An 18,674-nucleotide genomic window follows, 5' to 3' on the forward strand; every position below is an offset into this window, starting at 1 on the left:
GGAGCAGTGACCTGTCAAAGGCCATGTGATATAAGCACGCTGCCAGCAACGAAACGCTGGTGAGCCTCTGTCTTTCCTGAAGTGATGGGGCCATGGCTGATGGGTCTGCTCCTGTATGCAATTCATCAGCACCTAGAGGAGCATCCCCCAGAGCAGACTGTCTCCCTGCCATGCACTTCTTTATCTCTCCGCACGTGTAGCTGAGAAAGGAAGGGCAAGAAAGCAGCCTTGCTAGAGATGACTGTAAGGACAGTTGGACTGTGTCCATACATGGTCAGACATGAGATGTGGATTTCATATCCCTGCATCTATTCTTGCATATAAGCTTACGTACGTGCACACATGGCTAATTCTGTGCTTAAGGATTATATGCCTCTGTCTGGGTATATCTCTGGGTTTTCACATCTGCCCCTGTGTGTGACTGACTGGATGAAAAGCACATCCATATGCTAACAGCCATCATCAGCTTGCACACGGAGAGAGAAATGCACACTAATTCTCCTCTCTCTGAGACCAAGGTAAAAAGCAATGGATCTAATATGATACAAATCAGAAGAAACACATCGGCTTCAGATGGGTCATGTTGAATTATCCCAGTGGAGAACCTGATTGAGCAGGCCTGATGTACCAACATCAAGCAGGCATTCAGATGCCAGGCTGATGGACATTGTTGGGAAGGGAGTAGAGTAGTGCAATACAAAGAGCAGAACAAAGCCAAACAGGCAACCTTTTCTACTTTATGCAGATCTGAGGGAGATGCTGACAAGTAATTAATTGCTTCCAGCCTACTTCCTGGGGTACTTTTATTGGTCTGAAACTGATCCTTTATTTTGCTTTTTTCTTTTGATAGTGGGAGAAAAAAGTTATTTGACAGTGCCACAGTTGTATTTTTCTTGGTGAGAAGGAACAGTGTGCTGTGACATTTTACAAGAAAGCACGCCTAAATGGGCTGAACAAATAAGGAATTTGCACAATGCAATTGCAGGCAGTAATTAATTTTCACAGTGCAAAGCAGTTCTCTAGGAAAGATTCGCAGAGGTAGTGATGGGCAGTTCTATGAACTGAGATTTATCACAGTGGTTTGTTGCAAACAGAATCAGATTAAGACAGATGAGTTATCAGCACAGCACAAGAGTAATCTTGCACGCATGGTATTTGCTGTTACTTGAACTTCACCTTCTTTTTCCATGGCAAACAGCAGAATCTAGTACATTTCTGCCCTTCAAAGCACTAGCACACTTAAGCACCATTTTCGTGGCTCGTACTGAAAACTTTGAAGAAATCAGTAGATTTCTTCAGAGTTTCATTCTGTTAAAACAGCTGTGAATTTAACGGTAAATGCTGGTACTTCTTTTTCCTCTGCTTCAAAGAACTTTGTCACTCTAAGGGCATAGTCTGCATGAATAGTCAGCACTTGATCAGAAGGCCAAATCCTCAAAATACTGCAAGTTTGGTACCACTGTTAGCAGCCAGATTCTCAAAAGAGCTCAGCAGTGTGTATGGTTTAATAATCCCCCCTCCCTTTATTTGGCAATCTAACCCTTTTCCACATCTCTGCTATGCTGACAAATATGGAGTGAGTGGAAGGCAAGTAAAACGATCCATGGGATTTATTCTTCCTCCTGGATCAGCTAAGCCCTACCTGCCATACAGTTAAGCTGTATTACTAGACATGCTCCTTGCTACCCTGTGAGAAGCCCTGCCTATCCCTTCAGCACTGCCATATCGTTTCTTTTGATATGTCTAATCATCTGTTTCCTTCCTTCCTTCCCTAAAAATCACCTAACACCCCACTCTTGCACATCAGAGCATGGAATAACAAGTCCAGCCTTCAGGCCTCAGCATCAGATAGGCGCAGGGGGAGGAGCGGGATGGGGTTTTCCTGAGTCTCTTTGCCCAGCCACTTTCCGCTCCCCCCCTCGTACACCTTATCAGGCAACAGCAGCTGCGTCAGGAGCAGCCACTGACCTCGGGCAGCTACAAAGGCCAGGTCCATATGTGCTGACGTCTTCTTGTCTTGCCCAGCTGTTCTGTGATCTCCCCAGGAAGAGATGAGTGCAATCTGTCTGTGGTTCACATAGTCCTTCCAGCCGTTTGATTTATTTCAGCATTAGCGTTCGTATCTGCCCAGCTCCAGAGCAATTTCTCCTTTCCCAGAGGACAGTCAAGGTGACATCTCATGCTCCTTTTCAGTTCAGTGGCAACCAGCTGTGTTGTTTTGCCCACAGAAACCACTGCCATTTTCAAAGGCCTTCCCTTATGCACGTGATTGTTCATTCCCATATCTGCAGTCTCCCACAGCTCACGTTCCCCTCCCAAACACTGCACAGCAGGACAGCAGATACCCTTATCCCTGGTGCACCTTCACTGGTTCAGGTGCGACCTGCTCCAGGGTTCATTCCCCCTGGTGCCTTTGTTTTATAAAACTGCATCTTCCCCTTCCTCTCCAGCCACTGCTGCCACAGAAACAGTGAAAAGCAGTTCTGAAGATGGGGAAATGAGGGGTTTGGGGTGTTTTGACCAGAGCTGTATCCCAGTTACTGACAGGGAGGGTTAGGGAGTCCGGAGCTAGGCCTCGCTGGCCAAGCTGTTGGCAGAGTAATGGCATCATCTAGTGGCCACACAGGTCCCTCGCACGGGGCTTTGCAGGGAGCCGGGACCTCTTTTCTCACGCATGAATTGGAATTGCCAAATGAAATGGGAATGCTTTTAAGGTGGGAGCGGAGGGGAGGGAAACCTGCGCAGGAACCTGCTGGAGAGCCCCAGGAGCCCCTGGCCGGCGAGGCACTCAGGGGAACTGGCCGTTCCCTGGCACTGCTAAGAAACATCTCCTTTCCCCACCTCATTTTTTAACAGAGAAACGGCGAGGTGGACAGTGGAATGAAAAGCCACTTTGTGTATTTAGATGGCACTGCCATCTAATTTTCTAACCTCCTCCTTTCGCCCCCTGGGTCAAGCAGGCCATGGATGTAAACACCAACTCACACTTCGTGTGAACCCCAGTTAAAACTTCCTAGGCAGCTTCTCTAGTGTTCGTACGAGACACCTATAGAAATGAATCCAAATTAATAGTTATTCTACAAGAAAAGACTAGAATACAAACTCGATGAACTCACCTCACTGATTTCCCCTACTTTAAATCTGAAAAAAAAGGGTGCAAAACTTTCCATTTCACTCCAAGAGTGGACTCTTGCAGCATTGCCAGGGTGGAGTGCGCTTCCGATGGTTATCTGAGCGTGAGTCAGTGCCTTTCTTGAGCAACGCAACCTTTAACTCTGCATTTCCAGGGTTTTTAATGTTTGGTTTAAAAATAAAAGCAAAATAAAATAAACTCTTCCAACCCTGATATTTTGGTAGAATTATATTTACTGCAGCTGAATCTTAACTTCATCATCGTGCAGTTCTTCCTGTGGGATTTAGCTAATGTTTGCAAAGCGCTTGATTTATGATGAACTGTTGAAAATTACGTTTAGGGCTGCTATGCAGCTGAGGGTCTGCTGTGCTTTCATTATTATTGTTGTTGTCAGACCATTTCTTACCTCAAAGACCCTTTGACAGTTCTCTTTCCCCCATCCCCACAGTCTTGCTTCCCACCTTTCCCCAGTACTTGCTTGGGAAGCAGTCGTATTGCAACAGTATCAAGAAGACAAGCAGAGAATAAGTTTACTTTCCTGCATTGGGTGCTGTTGTTTTGGTGACACCCTATTCATTACACATCTGTGGTGTTTATTTCCCCTCTCAGGGTGCAGTGCTTTGCGTTGATTAATCCAAAATGTTTCCTGGTTTCCTCCAGTCCCTGTTGCTCTCATCTCCTCAGGCTTCGGTACATGTTGTTTCCCTTCTCCCATGGCCCTTTCTGCTGCAATGTCACCCCCAAATGCTGTGGGACAATGCCAGAGAGACCTCATCCATCAGAGGCATCTCCTCAGGACATGTGAAGAAGCAAGTTTGTGTTTAGTCAATTTAGAAAACCTCCAGCCACCAGAAGGTTTGGCTTGGCTTCCAAGTTGTGAAGGGAAGGAAGATGGGGAGTGGGGGGAAGTACATGCCATTTCCAAAAAAAAACCTAAGCAAAATCCCACAGCTAGGAAAGTCAAGCATGTTTCAGCATGGAGAGGAGTGGTGACTAGAGGTGTTGGCAAGGACATGGAGACACAAAGCAGGTTAGTGTGAGAGTTGAAACAGGCATCTGCCACCAGGAAACCTCCTTACTAACTGTTGTTTTTCCCTCCTCTGGCAGGTGATGGACAGCTCGATGCCCCTGATTGGGGAGCATGTGGAAGAGGACAGACAGCTTATAGCCGATCTGGTTGTTTCCAAAATGACTCAGCTTGTCATCACTGCTGGATCTACGCCGTCACCCCTGAGGCCTTGGGTATGAGCGAATAGAGACCTTATGGCCAAGTTGTTTTCCCGAACTTTTTTTCTCTCTCTCCTCCCTGGGGGTGTCAGGCAGTCAGACATCTCAGAGAGTTGAACAGTCTCATATGGGAGTGTATTGGATAGATTGACTTCTGCTCTTCCAAAGAAGTCTCTCAAAGACTCTTTGCAGTGGGTGCCCTTAAGAAACACCTCTCTCTCCCTTCCTCTCCTTCCATATAACTATGGCATCATGCCAGTAGTATGGTCCATGCATCTAGACATTCTGGCTTGCTAAATTCATAGATTCATATTGAAGACAGCCATTTCTAGAGGTGCTTGTAACACCCGACTTCACCTCTGTCTAACACCGTCCCTCAGGATAGGTTTCATTCCAGTTTTTGCATCCCTGATGAAAATCTGTGCTTCCCAGACCGGAAAGTGGGAATCTCCACCAACAGTTGTTCTATTCCTTACTGCAGCCTTTTTTCTTTGGAGATACCCTTCACCGCCTTGGAGGAGGCTTGACTAATGCTGAATTCATATAAGAACCTCTCATTTTTGCATTTAAACTGACTCCTTAGTGCTTCTCGTACATTCATTTCAAGTATCAAATGCATCTAATCTTAGTGCCACATTTCCCAGTGGCAGTTCTGTATAAATGACACACACCAGAACATAATCTGTGTCTCCAGGTATATGTGCTACACCTCTTTCAGTATCTGGCAGGGAGCCAAGCACAAAGGTTTGAGGACAACAAATCTGTACAAAAGAAAGGACAGGAGAGTAAACAGGCTGAGGGATAATACTGACTGCAACACACTGGAGCAGTTTCCATGTCCACTTGAGACAAAAAAATGGGAGAAAGGACTTTATGGCTCTCTGCCTTTGTCCTATGACAGCCCACTCCTGCTAAAACAGGTCCCCAGCATGAAGGGTATTCAGGGTAACTCCAAGTTTTAGCTAGCAAGAGGGGGAAGCATTTAATAGACACTAAAAATGCTTTCAGGCAGGAAAAGCGATACAGAAGGGATAGGATTTACCCTGGCCAAAGTGAAATCAACAACTGCCATCTGAAATAACCAAGATATAGAGTGTATAAACTAAGAGCAAAGGGGAAGTCAACAGAAATGGAAAACATGGACAGATGTATCTGTTGTCTATGTAATATACTGGTACAGGATTGGATTGGATTACAATAGACCCAAAAGAGTGCTAAAATAAGAACAAAATAAATTGTCTTGGAGCGATAGGGTGTCAAATAGAAGAGTTAAATAAGAAAAGGATTTTCATCAAGAATACAACCTACAAATATCTATATACAAAATCAAGAAAATTAAAACCATGAACATGTTAACTACAGTGTTTTGCTGTAGAGGAAGATCTTGGTACAACAAACATTGCAGAAACTGCACAAGCTACAACTACTAATACAATGCTTGTAACACCTACTTACAAATGTGCAGAGAGAAGTAATTACATGTGAGGCTGGTGAGATGCAGAACTAGAGCTACAGGAGAAGATTTCACAGAACAAAGAAAAATAATTCTGAATAGAAGGACAGCAGTACTGAATACATAGAAATATGAATCCTTGGATATCCTATGGGTATGCATAGAATATCTATACATATTATTGGAGCTGTCTCTGGATCAAGAAAAACTGAGAAATTATGAAACCGAGTGCACAGCATTGACAGAGGTGAAAGAAGCAACAAGTCATAATAATGTGAGACTACAGCTATCAAGAAGCAAGACAAATAGCACAGTGGGACAGCAATTCGGAGACAGTTGCCCATCTCTGTAGATGTCTGCTTCCTGGAACTGCAAAATCCAAGTACAGTAGGAAAAAAACACCTTTGCCTAGCCTTAAGAAACACCAAGGTACAAATTTAGAAAGTGAATATATACTATTAGGTTTGATGTCCAAGGGACAGATGTGATATCAAAAAGTAATGGTATGACAGAAACAATTAGAAAATATTATTTTAATAAAATGAGAAAATTAATCAACTCCCTAGCATTAAAAGTAAAGCTGTCTCCCTAGCATTAAAAGTAAAGCTGTATGGACGTTATTGAGAGACCATTGTTTTCCAGAATGCATATATACATTTCTGATCTGCTCCTGAACCAGGAATGCAAGAAGTAAACTTCTAGAGTTAAGTGGTAAAGTGCTAAAGGATATTGAAGACATATAGAAAAAAAAATCTTCCAAATTTGGAAATCTGACATTTAAGAAGACCTTTATGCACCACCATGCAAGTAATAAAAGGAAACATAAAAAGGATAGAAATTGATTTTGAAGAACAGATAGAGGGAAGAATGAAACAAATTGAGTTCATCAAAAGATGGAACCCTACCAACAATTGGTGGGCTCTATGGATCATCCAAAGTTAAGGGAGAAAAGGAAGACAACAGGGACAGTGTAAATTTAATTGCTGAAAGTGAGGAACTTTTAAAACTAGATATAGTTTTGATAAGAAAGACATGAGTGAGAGCAAAAACAGTGATTAAATCAGTGATGACTGACATTTTAAAAAACTATTAAGCCCCCAGACCCAGGTGGTGACATCCAATGAACTGAATTTAGGAAGTGACTAAGCTGCCAAGAAAAAATGTGCAGTTTCATTAGAAACAGTTTTTGCTCCAGAGGATTGGTGTACAACAAATACAAAATAAGTGTTTAAAAAGTCGTAAGAGTCATGGACCTTATGAATTTTCTCAGACAATAATTTAAAGAATAACACAGAAGACTAATAAACCAACAGAACCATGGCTTAAGATCATCTACCACATTTTTTTTGCAAAGAAAAATGTCCCATTAATTTCCTTTTGATTCTTTTCCCATCATTTCTTCGACAATTCTTTCATAAAGTGGTAGATAACAGGCAATCAGTCAAAATAATGTAGCTAGACTGTCAAAAAGCCTTAGGCAAGGTAACAGACAAGTACTATTAAAGAAAGCAAGCAGGGAAGGGCTAAAAGGAAAAGTTTCATTGTGGAACAGAAGCTGGCCTCAGATAAAGAAATAGGTATGAGAGATTTTAATTCTTGCAAACAGTTAGCAGAGGGGATATGTAAAGAATGCTAAGCCCGGTCATGTTGATAATTGGGTTAGTTGAGCCCAGGAGAGGATAAGTTGTTAATGACAACCTTTTTTTCATGGCTACAACATGAAACCTGGTTTCATGGTTACAGCTGCGGTTCTCTCCTCACCTCTCTGCCCCACCTCCATCCCTTCTCATCGCTGTTTCCCTTCCGAAGACAGAAGACCTTGGGCTGGCCCTCACCCCTTCATCTCTGAGTCTCAAAATCCTGTTTTGCCTTCATCGCTGAGAAGGCTTGGGGTGGCTGTAGGCAAACACCGTAGAGGTGAATATGAGATATGATTCCTTTTCTTTGGCTGGTCTAATCAGAATGTTTCACAGCATTAGGACAATAAATTTCCACCAACACCAAGGGAAGGCTTGGTGTCCCACGCTGTGCAGGACTAGAAGCCATGAATGGAAAATTCCCAGGTTTTCCTCCCCGTCCATTTGGCAAGTCCTAGAAAAATAGTGTAAAAGATGGGCTGGCAACCCCATCACATGTATGCTTGTCAGTTGAAACTCTTTTCAATGCTTCCAACTATGAAACATTTCTTCCCATTTCCAGAATCACTTAGCTCATTCTCCTGAGCTTGAAGGAGCCTTGAAGACCCTTTTATCACTGTGTTCTTCATGTAAATAATCCAGCACGTATCAGCCTATCTGTCTCCAGCTTCCCCTGCTTTCACAAACAATTTTGTGCAATAGGCTTACTCAGACTTTTGTTAACCTTGGACCAGCCCTTTACGCAAGAGTTCTGTGTTGCTTAATCTGATTATTAAAATATCTGTCAAAAAGAGTAAACAGTGAGAGAGAAGAAAATGCAGATGGCACCAACTTATTTGAGTTAGTCAGGACGAGGGATGGCAGTGAAGAACATCTGACAGAGCTATATATGTTAAGTCACCACAACAGCAAATGAAACTCCTTATAGAAGATTGAAAGGTGAGCTAAGCTGGGGGTGGAGAGAGAGAGAACATAAACAATCTATAGACTTTGCAAGTGGCATTAGCTATGTCCCCTGAGAAAGACATTGTCGCATACAGGCTAATGAAAACCATTGCTCAGCCTATGGTTGTGTTGACAAGGGAGAAACAGGAAATTAGGATGCAGAAGAAATGAGCTGGTGATATATACAGAGAACCCAGATACTGCTGCATCTGCAATAATGTAAACAGACCTGCCTCTGGCATCTGCAGAAGGAATCACAAAGCTGGGAAAGAGAAGTGGGTGATGAAAACAATTAGGAGCCTGGAAACATTCCCATGGAGGGACCAAAGGGATTCAGTCTCTTGGCTTTAGAAAGGAGAATGAGAGAGAAGGCAGTAAAGGTTTGCAAAATAATGAATGGCCTAGCAAAGGCAGGTTGTGAGAACTATTCTCAAAACTCAGAACAAGCAGTGGAGTTAAGAAATGGGAAAAGCAGTGAGGCTGAGCAAGAGTCAAAGGGTCTGGGTGTAAATATTAAAACAAGTATCTGGAACTGTTGCAAAGATTTTGTGGAGCAGATAGTAAGCTTCATGTTTCAGGGTTCAAGCTGGCCCTTGCCTATTAGCAATCAAGAGGAGACCCCTTAGGGTAAAAAGATGATTACTCCATAGATGTTTCCATGGTTCATCTCTCCTTCCTTTGGAACATCTGGTGCTGGCAACTGTCCAAAATGGGAGATGGGACTAAGAGACCCCCTCGGGCCTGATACATTTGGTAATTCCTGATTGCCTAAAAAACATTCTAAATTGTAACTTCATTGTTATTCCCTGTGAGCAAGCAACTTCTGTGCTGTTTATTACTCAGCTCTCCATTTTAGTCCCATGAGATTTTACCAGCCAGATGCTGCATATTGTGTGTGTGTATATTTTAAGGAACACTTCATGACTCCGCAGTTCCTATATTACCTCAGGGCTTCTCTTTGGGGAGTCTGTTTTAACTGGAATGGCTTTTTTCCCCTCTAGCCTCCACAAGTTCAGCCTGCGTCAATGAAATCTCAGACTGGACCTCAGCTTGGACAACTGTCCCAACCACGGCCTCCTCCCCAAGGTACGTTTCTTCGGGCCCCATGACAGTGTGGACTGTCAGTTTTCCTTCTAAATAAAAGCTATCAGAATAAAGGTTTCACTCATTGTTCCGATTCACCGACAAGCAGGCAGCAAATTCAGTGTGCTGTTACAGCAGCTGCTATCATATTCCACAGCAGCTGAGAAAGTGGGGTGAAACTTTGATACAGATCCAGTTGACACTGCTGGTAGGACTCGGCTCAGCAAAGTGAGGCCACTTGAACTGGCACTGGAGCAGGATTCTGGGCACAGAGTGTATTTGTGTTTGCACAAAGCTGTAGTGGCTACAAGTGTTAAGAAGTGATGGGAAGATGCTGGTGCTGTCAGGCTTGGAAGAGACACCAAAGTGGTGATGCCAGGATCTTTGATCTATCTGTCCAGGTGTTCCCCTTTCAGCAAGAGCACATCCCCAGCTCCTCCTGACAGCAGAAGCAGGTTTGACTTATGTGGTTGGTCAGAACAACAGACTTGGTTTATTGTCCTGATCTACGCTGAGGTGATAAAGCACAGGGCTGCCCTGTGGGTACCCAGACCACACCAAGCACTCAATTCACATAACCAATTAGACCCTCCTTTGTGCCACCTTTGTCCTTTCATTTCTCCAGCCCCATCTCCTACCAAGTTAACACCCACCTCTAATTACCTTTTCCTTATCGGTCACAGTTTTGCTGTATCCAAAATTTGGTATTTCTGATACCAAAGGCATCTATGTAATCTTGGCATTATACGGTGTTACTGATATGCTGACCTAGGAATTGCTGGCCTTGCAGGATACTACTTCTCCATCTGTCTCCAGTATTCCCCTTCAATTCTCTGTGAAGTTTTTTCTCACATAACTCCCCCTTGACCACCTGTGAAATCCAGACAGCCCTCACAATGCCATCCGTAACTTTTGTCAGCTTCTCACACTGTTATCTGTCGTGTCCAGCAATTTCTCATGTCACATCCAATTATTTTCCACATCCTCTTCAGTTTTGAGAGTCTGCTACCAATGTGGCTGAAGCCACCTGCTGATAATGCTGGAGCAGATACATGGATAGCGATAGAGTGCACAGTCTCACATCAAGCTGCTGGGCCCATGAAGGGACTGCTGACCCAAACCAGCAGATTCAGCTTTCACTCCCTGCAGAGAGTTGGTTTTCCAGTGACTTCCTTCCCAACACAGGAAGTGCTTGCCAAGGAAAAGAAATATTAGTTACATGGAAAGTACAGCATGTTGAAGTGGCTTCCTTTGGGGAGAGTAGCAGAGGCTCTTCAGTGCTGAAGGAGGTAGAGAAATGGACAACTCTAGAGACGTGGGCATGTCACCAGCGTTAGCCCTATAAAAGAGGTTTTCCCTTATCCGTCTGCATGAAGCTACTCTGAATAGTTTCTCTCCTTAGCAAAACCCATTCTTCCATATAGACGCCCCTTGTTGTCCACCACATGCGCTTCCTCATGCTTATGTCTACATGTCCCTTTCAGGTGGACCACGCCAGCCTCAGGGATCTCAGCCTCCACGGACAAATGCACCTCCACAGCAGCGGCTCTCTCCTCAAGGACAGCAGCCCCAGAGTCCCCAGTCCACTTCACCTCAGCAGCAAAGGTCACCTGGATCTCCACAGCAAGTCCGATCAGCAACTGGGTCCTCTCCAGTCCAGGCTTCCAAGGCAGGCGTGTTCCCTCCACAGCAGCCTAGACCTCCTGCTCAAGGGCGGGCTCCTAGCCAGCCAAGCCCCACTGAAACGTCCAAGCAGCAAGCCACCCCACACCCACATCTGAAGTAGGTGCTTTGTTAAACTGCTAATATCTGTAGATATTAGAATAAGGCTGTCAAAAAAGTACCCTGACCTGGCATGAAGAACATATCACCTGGTGTCAGGCAGTAGCCCACAGGGACAAAGGCCTGGACAACTATGAGTGACTTCAGAGGTATATATGCCTGGGCATAACAGGCCACAATTGAACTGTTGTCAGGAAGAACAAGTTGTACTTGACATCTCTAAGATTTCACATTCTTCCTCTTGCTCATGCGCGCATAGTTAATCATGTGCTCTACCCCGGCCATATCAACACAGCTACTAACTTCCCAGCAGTGTGTATACTCCTTACAGGCTGTAATCCACACACTACTGGCCAGAAAGCTCAACAAGAGTCATTCCTTCACTATTCCCTGAATGCAGGAGCCACACAAGGTTTTTTACCAGGCAGTTTTTTGCAATTGGTAGCAAAAAAAATGGAGGGGGGCGGGGAATGGAAGTGGCACTACTCGTATATACTCCAGATGGTGACTGTATGTTTAAGCGCTCTTCTGGAGCAGAGCATACCACTGAATTATTGTGGATCTTTGGCAGCAGCCTTTGCTGCCACCCTTCATGGAGCGTATCTGGCTGGCACCATGGCAAGAAAGATTGGCAAAAAAATGTTTGGTGTTGACGAAAAGTTGACACAAGAGCAAACTGGTATGAACAGACGAGGACAAAACATAGGCTAGGAATGAGAAGATAGTTTCCAGACAGCAGAGGAGTGATGTTCTGGAACAGGCTTTCAGGGACAACGTCTACATTAGCAAGGCAAACCAGGACCAGTGGACTTAAGGATCAAAATTTTGGTGCTAAGGATGCAGTCTCCACACTACAGATATTTCAGGTACTTTAATTCAGAGTCTGGTCTTGTGCTGAATGCCTATTACTGACCAGGAGAAACCACTCAGTGACAAAGCGTGGTAAGTGGGGAAAATTGAGAGATTTACTTCAAAGGCACAGTCCTGATCTGAACTTAAACACTAGCAGATACACACCCAGCAGGAGCAGTGTGGCCAACCAAAAGACAGCTGACAGTCAGAGCAAACATGCCAGGGAGGGCAGGCAACAGCACACGTTGCAGGGGACATGGCTACCAACTTGCCCAACCCCTTGTGCTCTCACATTTGAAAGGACAGGACCACCATTCATGGTGCGGCTGACGAGAGACACGTGACCCTCAGTATGAATCCATTCTTCTGTATTAGTAGTGAAATTACTTAACTGTTCCTCACAACAGTTGCACCAAATGGCAATTGCATGTTTTCAGTCAGATGTTTTCATCAACACTTACTAGTCTAGACTGTGATATCAGAGCCACCTGCCTGTGCCCCATCTTCTCCCCTCCCCTCATTCCTGGATGTCTTAGCATATGGAGGAGATTCTCCTTGCTTACCTCTCCTGTTATCCTTGAATTTGTCTGTGTGATGGAACACAAAGCATCAGTAATCAGCTTTGAACTACCACCTTCTCCTTCTGAGTCTGAACTCTGTTTTTCATTTCAGCAAATCACAGTCCCTGACAAACACCTTCAGCATATCTGAATCACCTCAGCGGGGAAATGCCAATGAAGACGAAGCAAAAGCTGAGACCATCCGCAACCTGAGGAAATCATTTGCTAGCCTGTTTTCCGATTAACAGCCCTGCAGCTGGATCTGTGCTTTTGTCAGCCCTCACTCTTCATATCAGCGTACCTGATGTCATCCTGGAATACACTCAATGGTACCCAGCAATTTACAACTAACACCTGGGTAAAGGGAATTTAGAAAAATATAGTTGTTTTAATACAAAGAAAATATTATAATAACGGTCTGAAAAGTGACTGTATAAAAGTGGCACTATTTCATTGTTTTTTGTGCATAATCAGAATCACATCTGTTCAAATGACTGAGTTGTAAAGCAAATTTTACTCTTGCTAACCCCTGTGGAGTCAACACAGTTATGACAGCGTAAACTAGATTTTATTTTGATTTGTATATAGTCAATACAATTCCTAACTTCCAATTACTGAATCCTTGTTGAGGTCGAGCTAAAAAAAAAAAAAAATAGGCTTATTTCAGAAACAGATGTGCAAAGACGGAGTCAAGAGTAAGTATTCATTGACCGATAAAGTGAGCATGCTTGAGCATGGAAACACAGTGAACTGTGGAACTTCATGATACCAGCTTTATCAAAAGTCACTTTTCAGAGCAAAACTACATTCACGTTAAATACCGTACCAGACATCAGTAAGCACCAAAGATCGCATGAGCAGGTCATCCAGATGGACTGCTGGTTTGTTCCAGATCACTCGGCTCGTAGCAGATAAAACGTCTGTTTCATGCCTTGCATTTATGTCCCCTGCACGTGATTCCTGAGTTCTGAGAGAAAAATGTCATGTTCTAACCCTGTAGCCTTAGCTCAAAAATAACCTGAGAAATGGGCCTTCCAAGCAAAAAACAACTTCTTCCCCTGCCCCTGGAAACACCAGAGTTCAGGTTCACAGTTCACACAAATTACAGACAAAACCCAGCTAAACTCGAAGCACTTTGGTGACTTGGTCACATCTGGCTAAGTATGTCCCCCAGGAACATGCTTAATTAATAGCAGAGCTGATGAAGTGCACATACTTGTGTGCTGAGTGTTCCATAATACCAAATGGACAGAGAGATGGAATGAAATCCTGTCTCCCTCCTTGAACTCCCATTGACTTCACCAGGGTGAGTGCAAAATGAATGCAAGGTGACAAACCTGCAATAGAACAGGAAAAGCATCCTTTACAAATAAGATGAGCTGGGGTCCATCCAGAGACACTAAGCCATGGGAGGGCATGAATGGGATTCCCCCAAGCAGGTAACGATCAGTACTAGTCCTCCCCGACCACCCCCAAGAATTATTCTTCCAGAGAAGAGAGAGATGGATCTTTGCCAGGTGTGCTTTTCCTCTAAGCCTGCAATGCAGAATGAAGCTGTGTATGAGCACATATACTAGAACTGGGACATGGCAAAAACCACGAATGACACAAGCTATGTTCACAACTGAAAAAAACACCTTGGGTAAATCAGTGTATCTATGGCTATTTCTACCAGCTGAGAACCTACCCCTTGCCCTGTGCTAGTTCTATTTATCACGCACCTAATGCGGGCGCCAGTCCCCATCCCATCTCCTCAACTTTTCTTCAAGATTTGCCAAGTACTTCAGTCACAAACCGTGCATACAGCTTCACGGCCAGACTTTTGGCTTTGTGTTTCACAACTTCACCTTGATGACACTTGGGAATGCCTAGGGCAAGTTAAAAACATTTGAGCCAATAGCACAAATCTTTGCTGTCACTTAGACATGGAGACCCCCAAAGCAGCAAAAGCAACAGCAGCATCTGCCATCTTATGATCTCATGATTCACCGGTGGGAATAAAGCCAAACAAGCAATTCCTTCCTGCATAGCACCTGTAATGAACATCTAAATCCAATGCAGTCATCTGGACCTTGTATGACCTACCCCCTGAGTAGGCCTTTACACATGTAATGGCTTTTGTGACCTGTGCACTTTCAGGCAAGTAACAGCATAGCTTTTCCAGGTTGGAAGGCTCTCGAGAGACTCGTCTGGATCAACGATTTATACCTCAAGTTCAGTATTATAGAACCACCCTATTCCTGGATGATTTCCCGCCCCCCCCCCCCCCCCAGTTCTGTGTTGTCCTTCCAGGTTTGCTACGCAGTTTACTATGTAGCATCATAAATACACGTCATTGAGAAAAAAAAAGACCCTGCTGTTTTGCAGTCTCCAGGAGCAATAAAAGAGTGACAAATGGCCTTGAGCAAGCACTGTCCCACTGGCAAGAACAATAGCAGATTAACAGGCTCCACTATATGGAGAAGAGGTAATACAACCCTGGTGGGAGAGGATTTCCTTCTATAACACTTCCCTCAGCATGGTTTATGCCTTTCCCTTCTAAATGGTCACCAGAGATGCAAAGACAAAAATAAAAGTTTACTGCCAGAATCCTCAATTGCTCTATCCCCTGAATCTTTTTATGTCTCTCTTACCAACACAACCTATACTATAAGTAACTAACTAGTGACTAGCACGGCATGGCCCTGTAAATCGACCCCAGTTCATCACTGAAACCACAATGGCTGGATCATTTGCTGATGCTGCATTTGAACACAACAGGGCTGTCCTCCAGCGGACCACAGTAACAGGATAGCACTGTTGACTTTATACGCAGCAATGACTCAGATCTCTTCATTTGCCTGCAGCTCCCAGCTGTCATCTTTCACGGGACAAGCAAACAGAATGGCATCTCCCCTCCTCCTAGCTCCAGCTTGTAAAAGCAACAGGCACTCTCAGCTTAACTTGGTTACTCCTATAGTTCCTGAAAAGCATCTTCAGTTCTATCCACAGAAGTGCTTTAATGAAAACACTGAGTTGATTTCCTAAGTTAAAATGATGAAATTCTATATGTGTCCTATAAATATTCCAACAATACACGTCAATCGACAACTATGATGCTCACATACTAAATGTTGTGGCTAGCAGGAGATTCACAAATGCATCATCACGTATTCAGGTTATCCACTTTGATGCAGGGTTTCTATTCCAAAATCCCTACGATCTAACAAAGCAAGAGAGAGAGGGAATACAAGGTGTATATTCTCCATTTTATGAATGGGGAACTAAGGTATACCCAAGAGGTATTTAGGTACCTAAATCTAACAGCTGGAGTTAGAGGCAGTAAGAAGGCAACAGAAAAGTTGGCGAGTAGAAGTTACATTTAAATCACAGGGCAGGCATGCCCCACAGCACGCCTTGGGATCTTTCTTACACAGCTGTGGAAACTGAGCACCTGGTCAGACCTTCCCTTTTGTCCTGCATGCTTTTTCTTCAAATAGAAGCCAGAAAAGAAACATGAATAGATTTGTGTGTTTGGATCCAGCCCAAGAAGGAGCTGGGACACAGCTAAGACATCCACTCATATCCACCACGTGGAAAATTAATTTACATTTTGCTGTTTATATACAAGACTGAGAAACACCATGACTTTCTTGTAGTATCTAGGTGTGGTATTTCAAGAGGAATGTCACTTATGTTCCCATGCAACTAGAAGTCTCCTATAAAGCTACGGTTCAGAAGAATAGCGGTCCTGCTCCAATAACTGCTGCAGTATTTTCTTCTCTTTCACTAATCACAGGCAGGTACACAGAACCTTACACCCTGCATATGACCCAGTTACTTCATCGGGTTGGCTTAAGTTTCATTAATAACATAAAACAATAAATAGAAAAGCCAAGGACAATAGTTCCTTATTTCCAAGTGACTTAGTAGCAACCCTAACAGTGCTGGATACAGATGAACAGTACAGGTAAAAATGCCCATCTTCAGGCATTTCACCTTTTGTGATTTCTCTTCTATAGAGTTTGCAAATGGCAATGACACTCATACCTGGCTTAGGAGCTGGTGAATAAACAAAAGTTTTCAAATATTTCCTCTGTTTTGTCTTCTAATTTTATACTGTTGGTCCCAACAACGAAGAAAGTGAAGGAATATCTTCAAGTCACTTAGTGGTGTATCTGTAAAAAGGTTGAATTCATTTCTTCAAAAACAAACATTCAAATGACAAAATCAAGGATAAACAGATGCTGTGGCATCAGCCTGGCAGAAGTAGGACGAGGTTGTCTTCGTGGCAGAGAGGGCCCGACTCCAGAGCAGCATGGGGCGTGCCAGCAGAGCAAGCAACTGATTGTCATCCAGGCGCTGGTAATGTGAGTACCACTGGCGCCACAAAATTAACATATCTCACACACACAGAGATCATTGTTCCCAGAAATAATAGCTTGAAAAAAGTGAAAAGAGTAAGTTAAAAATTATTTTACCAATTAAAGCTGTATAACCTTATCTGAATATTGTGTATGCATTTCTGAAGCACTCATCACAAGGACAAAATGGTGCAAGACCAACGCAGTGTAGATTTCCCTTTTCCTTTTTACAGTCAGTGGAATATAAAGAACCACTAAGCTCTAAGAGGCCTGACTACACACTGAAGTGAAAATTCTGTTGGAACACGGCAATTCAACCACTGCAGGCAAATGTTAAAAATTAAGGCTGATCTTGGTATTGAAGGGAAGCCACTGTCCCCCTATTCTATAAACACATACTCTTAGGTGTTTAATCATGGCAGGATTTGCACTGGTATGCCGTTGCTGTGAAGTATAGAAGGGAAAAAAGAAGAAATACAACTTTTGACAGCAAAATAAAGTATAATATTTTACTTCCACTGGAGTTAATGGCAAAACTTCTTGACCCTACTGAAGTCAACTGATTTTATACAAAACAAGAAGATGAATCACATATTACTGATTAAATAACTTGTATTTAATAGGAAACATCATTGCATTTCCACTGTTGAAATTTCAAAAAGATTTTAGAAAATAACAGCTGTCACAACAGTCATCAGTACCATTTACATTTACAGAAACACTGAGATCAACCCATCTTAAAAAAATATGTAAGAAATGAAAAGTTCTAGCAAAGTTTAGTCATTCCAGTCTTCCTTTAATTGAGCTCCAGCATCAGCCTGCAGATCTCATCAAGAGACTTTAACAGTGCTCTTGTTAGTTGCTCATTAGTTAATAAAACAACACTTGAAAGGTGCTCATAACATGCTACAACACATTTCCTCTTGGCAAGATATATTCTGATACTTAAGTAATGGAATTAAATGAAATTTACTGCAGTAAAGTGAGAATTCATTCTGCTTCTGCTGTGATCCCATTTCCACTGCAACCAGGTCAATCTATGTAATTCCTTAAGTTAAGCAGGAGGAAAGATTTATTTTTGCACCAGTTTTGGGTCACACACAGTAAATGCAGCCATGTACTACAGCTCCTTATTTGTAAAGTCAAGGAGAAAGACAAAAGTTTTGCTGCTGGTTCTTTGTAAAATTGCTCTGCTTCTGTTCAGACTTCTGAGCTGCACTGTAGCATGACTTTACTCAGTTGTTTGTAAAATGAACTGATTTGTGTTCTAATATTTCCATTGTAAAGAAAATCCCTTCCCTGTATTCTTTGTGTATTAAGTAACAATACAAAAATGCTTTTTACCTAATAAAACATTAAAGGAAAAAGGAAATGTCACCTTTGAAAATTTCTACGAACTCACATCTACCATAATAGTGGTAGCATCCTTGTTCTATGTGGAACATGGTAGATTTTTTTGTTAATAAAGATTATTAGCCAGGTAGATTTGAAACAACATCATTCTTCCTGCCAATTTAATAAAACTCTTCAAATAAGACAGGCATGTATACAGTTTGTATTTAAAGTGCTCTTTATCAGATGCAGCAAATACTTGGCCAGTATCCTTCTGGTCTCTAAGTAGCACTTCACAGATGATTAAGGGCGAGGCAGGTGGCGGGG

At 43.1% G+C, this 18,674-nt stretch overlaps 1 protein-coding gene across 1 annotated transcript in view; it reads left to right on the plus strand.

Moving 5' to 3' along the window:
• LOC104082203 (synapsin-3-like) overlaps positions 1-13,439 on the plus strand; it is a gene marked incomplete at its 5' end in the record, with an annotated part of 32,951 nt that extends 19,512 nt beyond the window's left edge. The window contains 4 exons of the mRNA XM_009585225.1: positions 4,241-4,375; positions 9,397-9,481; positions 10,963-11,260; positions 12,785-13,439. Coding sequence (XP_009583520.1) covers positions 4,241-4,375; positions 9,397-9,481; positions 10,963-11,260; positions 12,785-12,917 — 651 coding nt within the window. The remainder of the gene's footprint in view (positions 1-4,240; positions 4,376-9,396; positions 9,482-10,962; positions 11,261-12,784) is intronic.
• Positions 13,440-18,674: the final 5,235 nt, after the last annotated feature.

This window comes from Fulmarus glacialis, unplaced genomic scaffold, assembly GCF_000690835.1.
Source record: "Fulmarus glacialis isolate BGI_N327 unplaced genomic scaffold, ASM69083v1 scaffold32659, whole genome shotgun sequence".
Taxonomy (NCBI): Eukaryota; Metazoa; Chordata; class Aves; order Procellariiformes; family Procellariidae; genus Fulmarus; species Fulmarus glacialis.